The sequence below is a fragment of the Anguilla rostrata genome, chromosome 7, assembly GCF_018555375.3.
Source record: "Anguilla rostrata isolate EN2019 chromosome 7, ASM1855537v3, whole genome shotgun sequence".
Taxonomy (NCBI): domain Eukaryota; kingdom Metazoa; phylum Chordata; class Actinopteri; order Anguilliformes; family Anguillidae; genus Anguilla; species Anguilla rostrata.
Window position 1 is genome coordinate 22,343,241 of NC_057939.1, and position 14,703 is coordinate 22,357,943.

Below are 14,703 nucleotides of genomic sequence, written 5' to 3' on the forward strand. Positions count from 1 at the left end.
TCCACTCGTTCCACAGAACAGATCGAGAAATTAAAGACACAACACAGAACGTAGACAACAGAGAGGAAGACAACTGAAAAAAACTGCATAGAACCAAGATTGGAACACACAAGTCACAAAACAGACCGAAACCATCAATGAAGAACCCAACAAGCAGAACAGAAAACAGAACTCACAAAACTGAAGCATTTCTCACAGAACCCAGAAAGCAGGCAAGAAACACAGAACCCACAAAATAGCAGAACCAGAACCAGAACCAAGAGCAGACAAGAACACAAAGTCACTCAATGGGACAGATAATAGTCCAGGGGAAAAACACTAACTGTGGTGGTGAAAGACAGAGCTCATTGTAGATGTAAAGAGTTCAAAGACCATATCATACCAGATTAGACCAGATTACACCAGCAGTGGGTGAGGTGTTTACAAAAAAAAAAGGGAAAAAAGGCCCCTCATCTAGGCCAAAAAAAGAAAACTCATTTTGCTGACTTGAAAATGATTATCATTTGATCAGAGGCTTTTGATGACAGCGAGGAAAGGAAAGTTTTAACTACTAAAGCGCCCCACGCAAAGCAAGCGGCAAAAAAAGGGTGCTACAGAAGAGACAGGGTGCTGCTACACCTGGCAAACTCGTTCAGATGTGACTGCACAGAGTGGGCACGGAGGGGGAACTGGAAAAGATGTGTACCCATCAGAACGGATATGGGTCACATGGTTTACACACGGGGGAGAGAGGCCGTTGGCACCGGTAGTCATCCGGGAGGGCAGCTTCGGCAGAGATTATGAGGTAAACATTAACATTTATATTGTACTGAACTGTATTCGCTCTCTATATACTGTTGGCCTGCCTAGGTCACCTTCACCCATGTCAACCCGGAACACCGATATCTTACGTTTTACAACCACGGCCAGGGATACAGGATGGAACACGTGCTTTAATTTAAAAATGGAACCACAACTTCAGGCAATATTCATGTTTATGGAAGTGCATTCTTATTTTAGACCACACCGTGGTATCTTTAGGATATCCATTACTGTTGCTCTGGTGTATCACAACTGGGAGCCACAGCCAACAATTCTGACTGGATTTTAAAGTCATTACAAATGAAGATTGAGACGAAGATTAGCATGTGCAAACTTATTTTATTAATTAAAAAATAATAATTTATTAGTGCTCCAAATTACATGATAATTTTCATTTCCCAAACATGACATCCATAAAGTGCAATGGATAGTGGCTAACAGGCAGAGCAGTTTGTGGCTGTTAAGGTTTGAATGGATTGGCACCTGCAATCTCCAATTTCACTGTTAAAATGCAACACATCACACGGCATTATACAGTTAAAGGGTATCCTAATCAAGGTACAGCATACACCTTTTGTTTGTATTCATTTACACAGGTGTACATTCTATGTATAGTCAGTGAAGCACATCATGTTATGGCTTAACAGTACGCAGTCTAGGATTTGAACCCACAATCTTATTATATTGTAAACCACTATGCCACGCTATCCTCATTGCAGTGTGTCTGCATTGATTGGTCCCTATTCTGTTATTCAAGATTTCTCTCTGTGTTATATTTTATTAGAGTGGCTTTCAGAAATGTATTACCCAAAACAAATCGCTATCAGTCATGTGAGAGACAGCCATGCCTCCCTTAGTCTCACTGGCAACGCAGACTTCCTGTATTGAGACAGTGTGCGTTCTCACTTGCTGCCTCCTAGGGCCACAAGCACTGACCTCAGGATTGTGGCTATGGCCACAGCCCCGGGGTCAGGCATGGTCAGGTGCTCGGCCGCGATGTAGCTGGCCCTTCCCGCCTTTGCCGTGAGGTCACGGGTGGACTCCGCCCCCAGCTCCGCTCTCTGTCAGACAGGAGGAGGAGTGGCCAGACAGCAGCCGATACAGACAGGAGGAAATGGAGAAAATGACACCACAAGCTTCCTGATACATGACTTAAACAACAACAACAACAACAAAAAAAACCTGTTGGCTGCACTTTGTACCGTACCTCCACTGCCTTCTGCAGTACTGCCATCACGCCAGCAGAGGGAACTGATGAAAGTTTCCTAAGTTCTTCTGAGGCTGGGCACAGAGCGTCAAGCTGTGAAGTAAAGAGAGACACAGGTCACACACTGGTATGGGCGTGGTGGAGTATGGAGATGGAGGGAGAAGGGAATTGCCTTACCATGGTTCTGTCCCCTGGGTCTGCACCCCCATACCTGTAGAGACAGGCACACAATGATGCATTATATTAAGTGCTAGTGCCCTCCACTGGTTATCGAGACATTATCCATCCATCGGTCCGGCGTACGACAAAACCCCTCCTTCAGTTCAAAGCCATTTTCTGGCTTGGATTTCCCAGCGTGTTGCAGGTCGGTCGGTCAGTACATCAGTAAGTGTAGCAGTAAGACACAGATGTGCATGCTAAATCGACCAGGATATTATGGTTTTTGCTGCTCAGCTCTCAAATTCTACATTCCATGCAGGACAACTATAGCAAAGAGACACGCTCTCACCGACGCATGGCCTCAGTCCCAGCATGCACTGCGTCGGCCCAGGCAGCAATGTCACCGCGACCCATAAGAGGGGGGCTAGCAGCAGTCAGGAACAGACTGTACAGCTGCACCATAAAAAGCAGAGGCAGCGGTTAAAAATGACAGCGATGAGAAACGGCCCAGACACAGAGATACCTTCATGCACAACCCAGAATAGACATCCGTTATCTGGTATTGCTTTCCATTTTTAAGAAAAGACAATACCAATACAGACCTGCCAACCAATATGTTGAGTACCACAATAGTCAGTGTAATGCTTAGTTCACATGCTTTCGCACCACTTCGCTTTGAACACGACAGTCTGCAAGAGACACACACACACATAAGCCTTTCTTCATAATTCTAGTTTTGACTGTAGACGTGATCAGGCAAAATTGTATAATTTGACCTGATTCTAAATTATCACTTGCACTGGGCCATATTATGATATACTTGCAAGTCAAAAGTTTGAGTACACCTGCTTAAAACCATTTTTTGTGTGATTAATATTTAATTATATGATATGTCTGCTTATACAAACTGATAACCATAAGTGAATTGCATTTGATTATTTAATAAAATATTTTGTATATTGTAACGTGTTTCCATTTTCAAGTATTTACAGAAACTTAGGTTGTAATGTAAAAAAAAACAAAAAAAAACTTATGTTGCGATGTAAAACACTGTCAGTTATGAATAAAACCAAGTTTCTGTTCATGATTTCCATTTTTTAAAAAAAAATAATTAAATAATTGAATCAGCTTATATAGGCACACATCATATAGGGCTAATGAAAAAAGTATTCAATTGAAAAATGATGTAGGAATGTAGGCCTTTGTAACTAGAGGTTTAGCTAAATTATTGCATGAAGCTCCTTGGTGGCTAATGTCAAAATCATAAATGCACAATGTGCAAAATGCATGGTGCGGAAGCTTTGAGGGGCGGAGGTACGGCCGTTGCTCCTGATATTTTGCAAGGAACTTCTGGGGGGCATGGACTCGCTTCACTTTACTCCAACGGAGTGTGCGCGATTCAAAGTTTGAGTTACTGCAGCTAAATAATTCCATCAGTTATTCACACCGTAGCCGTCTCGTAACGAGGCTAAATCGTATGCGAGCTACTACTACGGCTAACTATCTACACAAATTTATGTCATTAGGATATACCCCTTGAAATGCATCATCACGTAAAGTTACCGAACACGGTATAACGTTTTATATGTTAACATTACGGTCACATTTGCTTGATTATTACTCTCCCACTTCTCATTTTACCTCAGCAATGCAGCGTTACGCCTCGGTGGATAATAAAGTACCGCTGTGTATCAGTGGATGTTGAGTGGGTCGGGAAGTGCTTACAGAACCACAAGCACAAGGTCGCATCTGGTCAAATCCGAGGGATATAGTTCAAATACCGAATAAATGTACGGTATTGTTTTGTATTGACTGAGTGTTTTCCGTAATTAAATTAGAATAATATTTATTTATTTATTTATTTTTTGACGTATTTTGACCAAGAATTGCATGATTGGTACACAAAATGCGTGCAGGTTGGCAGGTCTGCCAATAACAGACTAACAAACTAATGAACTTTCAGGCTTCTGACATAACATAACACGAAGCAGATGTCAAATATGCACACTCATCTTCCCAGAGGCCCTGAGACACTTTAAGCTGAGTGGAAGAACATGTCCCTCAGCCATAAAAGAGCCAACAGAAAAATGATGCCCGGTCTGAAAGCACAAAGATGTTGTTCATTAAGAGAACACAACTCACTGCCCCGGAGGACCCGCCCATACGCTCCTGCACCAATCCTGCCAGGGTACTCAGCAGTTGCCCTGGGCATCCTGGGACCACATGACCACAGAGCCACTCCTTAATGGCTATCAACAGAGAGTGAAAATGAACAGGAGTCAGCTGATGACGACAAGGCTTTTGATGTCATTGTGTTCATTCATGGTGCCTAAGTGTATGTGCGTGCATAACTCACCTTGAGCAGCAAGGGCATGAGTGCTCCCACAATCTCCATCCCCTGCCGCACGGTCCAGAGCATTCAGTTCCTCCTGGCGGTGCAGAAGGTCAGCGCACACCTTCTCCAGAACCTTCCGTAGCACATCGCTATGGGGACCTGTCAGCAAAAGGATTCAAACATCAACGGGGCTACTCCAGCTACAACCACAATGCTACTTTTACTAAAACCACTTACAAATAACATCAAGCAAGCTGCTGTTAATAACAGCTACAAGAGACAGTATCAATGTACAACAAGAATATTTACCAAACTACTCAATCTACAACAACTCATAAATCAACCCACAGTGATCACACCACATCACTATAAATCCACTAACAGCTCTTAAATAGTGCATATAAGTACTTAGATGAACAAGGAAGTTACAGAGAGTGCAGACTCCATAGGGATTAGTGTTCTCTGAAGGCATAGCGTTTCTGTGTTGCAGTTGACCAAAGTTCACCTTCCTGTTTTGTAGATTCCGCAAGCACAGATGTTTTTTCTGGTGGTTTTATACTGCAGATTCTACCACACAGATCTGTACTGCTGAGGTTAGGCCAGGCAGGGGCGGTGGTTTTAGCATCTAGAGATAGATATAGAAAGACAGACAGACACAGATATAGACAGACAGACAGACAGACAGACAGAGAGAGAGAGAGAGAGAGAGAGAGAGGACAACAATATCATTAATGAGCTATTAACCATTAATGATATTGTTATACACTTTGTTGTATGTCACTCTGGATAAGAGAGTCTGCCAAATGCCTGTAATGTAATGTAAGCACACTTACCCAATGGGGACAGGTTTGAGGAGGCCAGTGCTTCAGTACAGCTGGTAGTGCTTGCTATATTTTATTCCTGGCAGATGGACTTATGAACAGTGGGATGCTCATTTAAAAAAACTACTCTCTGAATGCCCTGCTGGGGTGCGATAAGGGGGACCCACCGAAAAGTCTGAGTTTCTCCTCGTCTGCCAGCATCATAGTGAGAGACACGCCGGCCATCTCCAATGACGTCATGAATGATCCTGACATCACCCGCACCACCCGCACGCCACGCCCCTCTGCAACCGAGGCAAGAACGCAGGCAACGGGGGCTGCTGTTACACTCTCACTCATTAGATACACACAAAAAAAAAAACAATTTACAAATTCTGAAACTTTGCTGTGGACTTATTTTAGGCTGTTGTCCCAGCCTCTTTGAATGAATGAATTAACAATTGCCATTGAATGAATTAATTCAAGGCTTAATGCCTGCTTTATCATTCCAGCAGGTCCATGGATGCATTATACAGAGAAGACTCAAAATACTACGGCAATAGAATCAGATCCCTATCTTTAGTTCAAGCTGGCACATGAAATCCACTCCTGCACTGTGGCAAATCTGACAGCAGCAAATCAGCATTAAGAATACAGGGAACATGGGGGGGGGGTCAGAGGTCACTCATACCCAGGCAGCGGATGGCAGATCTGGTGACCACAGCCATCTCCAGACAGGACAGGGCCCAATCATACACAGCACAACACACAACACCAACACAGAAACACCATTATGTAGGCATAGCATTAGTATTATAGTTGATATCCAGCCATATTCAGACAGCAACCAACACAATGCTAGCTGATTTAACTACCCAGATGATAACTATGCGCAAAATATTATGTGGATATTTTAATGTAGCAGACAGGTTTCATATCCATATCTGAGAAGCTGAAGAATGGAAAACCTTTTTATTTGTTATGTAGAAATCATACTGAAATAAATGAGTGAGGAAAAACACACATAACCTGCAATGCATCCCAGATGACCTACCAGATTTCACTGAAAGATGTGATTGGCTGGAGGGGTCAGTCATGTGATCTATCATGGTCTTCACCACCTCATCAGCAGTGGCTCTCTACAAATCAGTCCATATACAAATCAGTGGCACTCATGCCAGTCACCATAGCCTGTCAATAAAATAGAAAATACACAGGCAGTACTCTAAACTGACCTTTGACCTCTTGATGCCTGGTTCTCCATGGATTCCTTTGAGAAAAAGAGACAGACCAGACACATGGACAGCTTTAGAGACCAGAACAGCTCAATAAAACCAGAAAGGATTTAGCTCACTGTGCAACGAATCCTTACTGAGTGTGATAAAAATCTATTGTATCTCTTGGCATTAATTATATTATACTGAAACCCCTTGATGCCCACCCCCTAACTTACATCCAAACCTGTAAACACACTCATCAACCAATTAATCTTTTCATTCACTTAACTCACTCTGTTACCCACCCACCAACTCAGTCACACACTTTTGTGCATTTATTCACTCTCGCCCAACCACAGAAATAAGGACTGCTTAAGAAATACTCTCTTACCCAGCAACTGACTCACTGACTCAAAAACTCATCAAGTTGCTCAAACAAAGACTCGCTCGTAGCATGCTGGGCGGCTCATTCGGTTAAGACACCATGCTGTGGTGTATGGACGAGCCCCATGGTCTCGGATTGAATCTGGACCATGCCAGTGCAGATAGCTCCATAGGGCACTAAACAATAAGTGATTGTGTAGCCCAGTTGGTTAAGAGTACACATTACACTGAATTTCATTGCTACCTTGTGACCTCTGCTGGTCAATTGGGTGCCTGTGGACTGCATGTTAAACCCTTCTAACAGAGGTCCTCTGACACCATTTTACGTAAGCTTAGCTGTATTCAGAGGTGTGAAAATAAGCAGCCGGTGATACTGCGTTTCGGAGAACCATGGATGTCTACACTCTCCCAAATCAGCAGCTGGATTCCCACATGAACTCAGCTGTGGCTGAAGATAACTAGACATTCTGAATTAGGGTGGAAAGTGGATATGTAATCCCCCACAATGGGCACTAAAATTTATATTTTAAAAGAATTAAGAAAAAAAAGACTAATTTTCTCACCCACCAACTCACTGACTCAGTAAATCACTCTCCCATCCACGCACTCAAATAGACTCACTCCGTCACCCACTAGTTCACTCACTGACTCAGTAGCTCACTCACCCAGACCCAGCTCCATCTCTCCAGGGGGAAGTTGAAAGGAGGGCAGGCAGCCAGGCACACTGCAGGGAGACAGACTTACCCCCAGCGTACCTGTAAACCCACAGTGAATAACCATCAGCATTTAGCCGTAACCTTCAGTCAACTGAAGCTGCCACTGCAACAGCTGTGTGTATGTCTCACCAATGCCCTTGACTGCTTCTGTCACCTTAGTGACGATCTCCTTCAAGGGCCATCCTTCTTCAGCCATGGCTCCAGCCAACTGTGAGAACAGACAGCCACCATCAAGTTTCCATTGAAACCCACCATCGAGTTTCCACTGAGAGCCACCATCAAGTTTCCATTGAGAGCAGCCATCGAGTTTTGCAGTACTATGGCTCAGTTGGTAGGGCATTATGCTAACAATGCAAAGGTTGTGGGTTTGATCACAGGGGACTACATACACTGAAAAATGTACGCATTCATATGGTATACCTCACTTCGGATAAGTGTCAGCAAAAAAGCATGTACACCATTGAGCTTCCATCACTTTAGTCAAGTACAGCAGTAATACCACTATAGCCAAAATGGCATTACTGCCACTTCAATCAACCACAGCACCAATGCCAAAATCCAGAATTACAGCTGAACTGGTTGCAAATCTCAATTTGGCCAAAGGCAAGATCCAAAACATTTTGATGAAGGAGTTGTAACTTGTGAAATATGGACAGGTAAAGTGTTTTCTCTCACTTTCCATACTTTTTAATGTCATGATCTGAGATGTCAAGACACACTTTGAATAATTTCCACAAGACCTGAGACTCTGAGCCTGTACAGTAAGAGGTACTGGTGCTTTACCTTATGAACAAGCAAAGTGCCACACAAACCCCGCCTCCCGGCCTTGCTTGGGTGTGCGAAGGCGCAGTCATCAGCGACGATCACCATGTCAGCGGGCACCCCCTTGGCACGTGCCTGCTCCAGTGCCAGGCCAAAATTGAGCCGGTCCCCAGTGTAGTTCTTCACAATGAGCAGCACCCCTGCGGTGGCCCCGCCTTGCCACAGGGCCAAGATGGCTGCCAGCACGCTGCTTGGAGGAGGGGATGCAAACACAGCCCCCGCCACTGCCCCAGACAACATTCCCGCCCCCACGTAACCTGAGAAACAACAGAACAGGGACAATAACACCCCAAAGACCCACATAAACAAGTGCAGGAAGCAGCATCCCTGGTGTGTGTGTGTGTGTGTGTGTGTGTGCGTGTATCTTTTACCAGCATGTGCTGGTTCGTGACCGGACCCTCCTCCTGACAGCAGGGCGACCCGGCCTTTGAGGGTGCCCAGGTCAGAGCGGACCACTACTCTGTGCCCGTCCAGCTGCACCAGCCCCGCGTTACCGGCGACGATCCCAGACAACGCCTCATCCACGCAGCGCTCCACAGAGTTCAACAGCTTCCTCTGTACCTGCAAACCAACCGTAAAGCTGATGATATGCCCTACACAGACAATCCAACAAACATTGGTCTACACAAGCAAACCAATGCATAAAACGCACGCTATACTTAACCCACTTTAAAAAAAGAGACAGTATTCAAAATATGTCTGTTTTTCTTACACTTTTGGTTTGAAAAACAAAGTATGTGCATTTAGCTTTTGGAGAACACCAGAGGGTCTTAAGCAATAACTAGCATCCACTACTGATTGTATCCACCACCCAATTTCTCGCTGATGGTGACAGAATGGCTAGTTGGCAACACTGCATAAACGTGTGCACGCGCTAAACAGAACGCCGTTCCAGACATAATTGAGTCCACATACCATGCACAGATACGTATGTAACCTGTGATAGTGTTTTATGCTCATCTACAGACAATGCCCGATCACATGCAACATTTCTCCATGTGAAGAATGAAGGCCTGTAAGCTTTGTAATAACTTGCAACGAAATTTAAACACGTCTTTGTTATCTGCAGTGTGTTGTTGCTAGATCCTAGTTCCCTAACTAGTTAACAAGTTAGGTGAATGAACTGTAAATAAGTTGCAAGTTGACAATAATTAACCTGCCAAAATAGCAAGCTAACCAATATAACCGAATGTGTACTTATTCTTTTTTGTAACGCTATTGTTCTAAACCACCAGATTAGTGTATGGATATAAAGCGGCCACGCTAAAAATGAAGCACAAAAATTAAAACGATACAGTATATTGCAAGTTGTGGTGCTTCTACGATATGTTTCAATATAGGTTCTGCATGGCGTCTAGCGTACCTCCATGTTTCGTTCCCAGCTTTCTGCCCCCGCCCGCCACGCTGTGAGCACGATAAGTCGCAGGCTGGCAACCAACTCGCAACAGTTCTGTGTTGAGTCCTTTACAGTCTCTGGTTGAGTCTCCGCCTCTATGGTGTAGGTAAAACACGGAACATTGACAAGAGGGACGGAATTGCGCAATAATTCAACGGACTGTTCAATGCAATAGTAGTGTTACAGTTTGTAGCCTAGTCCAAAAACCCAGAAGTAAATTAGCATTTTTGAGGCATGGGTTCCCTCGTCAGATTTACATCAGTGATTAACCTTATGGTACACTCTATGGGTTAAACCCTATGGTTAAACCAAAGGTACAAGGGGGCTATCTTTTTTTTTTGTTGTTTAAACCAATGCAGGCCAGGGATACATTAGCCTATAAGAAAAACGAATTCCGCAGCAGCGTCGGTTTGTTTGTTTTAAAATCGCCGACTCACCAACAGTGCCTCACTCAATAAATAAATCAGCTGGATCGTTGAATGGATTAAGTTGAATAATAAATTCCGTGGACCACAGTGTACGCCGGGCACCCACCGAACGCGTCGCGTAAGCAGCACGGCGAAGCAGCACGGCGCGGCGTGTAGCGTATCTACACTGGTTCCGTTTGTGTCGCGCAAAGGCTTGGTAAAAGCTATATATTCCTAGTAGCTTTCGCAGTCTGCAGTGGGATTACATCGTGTATTTCACGTTTGTTCGGGACTGTTGATTATGGGTAAGTGAATACTTGGTGAGAGACCTTTTTCAGTCTGTTAATTTGGTAATATTTTTTAACACATGTAAATACGTGAGAAAGTAAACGCTTTAAAGAATTACCATAAGCTTAAATCGCAACGTAGCCTACATAATAATCAATCTGCATTAATTTATTTGCTTGGTTAACAAGCGTGCCAACTTTATGAAGAATATGTAATGATAATAATAATAATAATAATAATAATAATAATAATAATAAATAATCCATAATCAACCATTGGGAATTCCCGTGTCGTCTTGTTATTCACGTCAAAACATTTATATGATCAGATTTAGTAAAATCAGTTAATCGTCAAAAAGATAGCGTAACAGTTTAAACTTGAAGGGATATGAACACCACAACGTCATGAACACCGGAAGCTTTTAAGTACATGTGCAATAAAGGCTTGCTTACAACTTAATTTATAAAATGGGTGCATTTTCATCGGCAAGACCACTAAATATGATTTTTTAAAGCACTGTGGATTATCTGATTTTTATTAACAAGCACAGCGAACGAAGACATCGGAAAAGTCAAATAGGCTGAGCAATGGTTGGTTAAAAACTACCTTCCAACACTCGAGCTAACAAACCGCTGCTCGGTGCATCAACTTCTACATCATTCAATAGGCTACGTCTTTCTGTGGTGTATTTTCAAATTTACCCCACCCCCTCCACAAAATAAGATAGCGAAACTAAGTTTGCCTTTTCCCCAGGTTCCAGTTTTTTTTTTTTTTCTGCAAGGACAATACAAAAACGAAAAGGCGTGTATTTTTTAGCTGCTTATAAAATATCTGGTGTTTATCTGGTTTTATCTTGTTCTCCACTACTGCAAGAGGGAACTAGGGACACACCCCCAGTAATATAAATGTATGAAATATAAATCAGAACATGTATACCTAGCATTTTAGAGCATATTTCTGTGTATAAACAGGCCATCGTGACGCGCGACAAGCTGAAAAAATAGAACAGAAGCGAAAAACTACGCTTCAGTTCGCTTGTGTCGCGCAAGCTTCGCAGCAGGTTCGCGACGCGTTCGCATCTGGTGGAGACGACGTCGCCCGCTGCCGGCGTACACTACGCTTCAGTTACGCGCGTAATGCGCTCGCGGTCGATACGCGTGCGGTGGGTGCCCGGCTTTAAGTTGTCGATATAGTCTAAACTCTGGAACCAAACGTGCCATTTATGCGCTTCGTGAAGCCTATTGTCCTTGTTATCTAAGGTAGACTGTACAAAATATGGCATAAAAGAACAGGTGTTGCTCAAACAATGAAAATAAAAATGAGATATCTGGCACTGACATATTTCCAGTTAGATAATACTAGCTATCTTACATTGCGCAAGTTTATACAGCCAGAAGGTTAATATGTCTTGACGTTTTAATAATAGAAGTGAATAGCATTTACCTTGCGGTTTGTCTTTGAGGGCCATGCGGTAAAATGTCATTGTAAGTGGATGTTGCAATTGTAGGCTATGTGATTTTTGTGGCAGTGCAACTTGATGAACTGGGCTTGTGTTATCAGTGGTTCGATCCTAGATGATGCAGTTCATCCCTTATAGTTTTGAGCAAGACAATTAAGCACAACTACCCCTGATAGAAAAATTACATTCCATGACATTTATTTGGCAGGCACTTTTATCGAAAGCGATGTACAATAAGTGCATACCGAAGGTCATTGGAATAACTACAAAACACAGGTCCAAAAAGGTACAATACTAATTTTGTAACAGTTAATCATTGCCATGAACACATTAAGTCCAGTTCGCACAGCAAACATGACTCTGTGAGCTAGCCTATGCTAAGTCAAACTAGGAGGCATGACAAGCTACAACATCAAGATAATGATACAAATTACAATATAAGTGCTGGTTGGAGATACATGTAACAAGAACGTGGCACAGGCGGTAGATGCGTAACATGAAAGTGCTATAGGAACAAAGTAGAGGGATTTAAGTGATAACAATGATTCCAGATTGGGAGCACCCTGCAGAGTGGTGATAGTAAGTCCAGGTATAGTCTGAAGAGACGAGTCTTGACCACGGCGGAAGATGGGCAATGACTGAGTTGTTCGTAGGGAGGGAGTTTGTTCCACCACTATGGAGCTCCGAGATAAGGAAAAAATGCTGGTGTATTGCTGCGCCAAATTCAGTGGTGCTGGCTTTGTGCTGGTAAAGTTGGTAAACCAGCTTGGTTAGGATGATAATGAAAGAAATAGCTGGCAGTGGGCATGTTGTTAAAATAAAGGTAGAAATGTAGTTGTATAGATCCTATATACCAAACTAAGCAAACTGATAATGTTATTTCTGTTTTCCCATTGAAAAAAATGAAATACAATAAAATAATGAATATGTGGATTTTAAAAGCAAATAACAATATGCAGTTGTTTTTTAAAAGAACTTATTAATACATTGTTAAAATATTTTAAAGAGCTTGAGTATATTGGATTATGGGAGATACTGACTAAAGTAAAATGTGCTGTCATGTATTGGTGAGCATTCCAAAATGTTTGAAAAAAATGACAGTACTCTGACGTGCTGCCAGCAATGGTTTCAATTTCTGGTAGTTTTTTCAGGCCCTTGGGAATCTATCCCTCTAAAACCAAATTCCCTGGTGGCTATTGACAGGGGTGAGTTACAGTCTACAATTTTCCATAATAAGTTCAATGACATTGAAATGTAATTTTAACATTGCATTCAGTTCAGTATGTGCATAAAAGGATAGACATATACAGGATATATTCCACTCATAGTAATTGTATCCAAGACCCTGTTACTGCATACTACATAAAAACAATGAATTCAATGAATGCTACAAAAAATCTCTGCTGTTATCTTGGAATAGAGACAGTGAACAAGCTATAAATATATAAATATAGTCCTGCTTTCTACTTCTTATACAATTTTTGAAATGCCCCCCCCCCATCTTCCCTCCCCAAATTGGAATGCTGTGCAATTGCTTACTCTAAGAGGTTCTGGTGGACAGGGTCCAGTATTCCAATATTCCCAAAGAAGCATGACAAAGGACGGATGGTCCATTGTAGTTGGCACTGTCCCTGGATGTGCCCCATTCAAGTGGCATACACCAATAAAATATTTTTTTATGTTTTCCAGGGATAGAGCTTCTCATGTTGAGAATTTGGAGCCGACAAACTGTGGTTTGTTACCAGGGTGGGAAATTACCCCCTGCCGTCAGCCAAATCCTGGTAAATTTCATCTGCCGCAGGTGAGTTTGTTGACTCTACTAGTCACTTTGCCAGGTAACGACCCATCACTTGGAGGTCATGTTCATCTGTAAATATCTAGTTGTTTGGTAAAACAGTTAAATTGGCTGGTGAATTTTGGGAGATGCCAGCCACTGTGGCCAGTGGATGAAAAAAGTTAGTTTCCTGCACTGTTTGTTACCCTGTCTGTTCCTGGTTCATGCTGGGGCACACTTGGCAGCTTGGCAGCTTCCCCATTCGGCTAAGGGACAACAGTGGTTGAACAATGTTGGTGACTGCAATGGAAATGTAAGAAAAACCATAGGCTATGCAGACCTGTCCAGATGATATTCCGTGGGATTTTAGAATCCCTGCACAAACATAAGGTGAGTAGTTGAGGATCACTAGCAGGTGGGTGATTTGCACCCTCCTAAAAGCCAGGCGGTTCATATTGTGCATCCCCTCCCTCTCGCTGTCCCCTGGCGCTGGGCGCCTCAGGGCCCTCATTATGGAGAGGCTGCAGAAGGTGTTAATTACCAGCACGAGGGTGAAGGGCATGCTGAGCACTTCCACGGGGAACTCTGGGCTCATCATCACAAGCATCAAACAGAAGCTTAGTGTTACCAGCCAGATGGTTACCGAACACATCACATGATATTTTAGGTACTTAGGTGCTCTGATCTTCAGGAAGACTATGGGGTAGACCACTGCAAGGTAGCGCATCACACAAGTGCAGCTCTGGAACAGGGACCATCCAACCTGCATGACCCCGGTGGCAAATAGTGTGATAATCATAATGCTGTTATTTGGGATGTATGTGTTAAGTATCATTAAAGCGTTGGCCAAACAGTATAGGGCCTGTATAAAAGTAGCGTTAAAGAGAAATATGTCAAATGCCACCATGCTGACCCATAAACCCTTAGCAAATAGCAAC

The 14,703-nt window shown here is 43.0% G+C and overlaps 1 protein-coding gene across 1 annotated transcript; it reads right to left on the minus strand.

Annotated features, from left to right (window-relative positions):
• Nucleotides 1–1,120: 1,120 nt before the first annotated feature.
• Nucleotides 1,121–9,932, minus strand: tkfc (triokinase/FMN cyclase). Its single transcript, XM_064343777.1, has 16 exons — nucleotides 9,805–9,932; nucleotides 8,813–9,002; nucleotides 8,403–8,698; nucleotides 7,749–7,827; nucleotides 7,569–7,658; nucleotides 6,538–6,572; nucleotides 6,324–6,441; nucleotides 5,994–6,050; nucleotides 5,491–5,607; nucleotides 5,008–5,127; nucleotides 4,524–4,661; nucleotides 4,310–4,416; nucleotides 2,517–2,620; nucleotides 2,186–2,219; nucleotides 2,009–2,101; nucleotides 1,121–1,862 (listed from the first exon to the last, which is right to left on the minus strand). Exons 1-16 carry the CDS (start codon nucleotides 9,808–9,810, stop codon nucleotides 1,704–1,706), a joined length of 1,743 nt encoding a protein of 580 aa, XP_064199847.1. The 5' UTR covers nucleotides 9,811–9,932; the 3' UTR covers nucleotides 1,121–1,703.
• Between the last annotated feature and the right edge of the window lie 4,771 nt (nucleotides 9,933–14,703).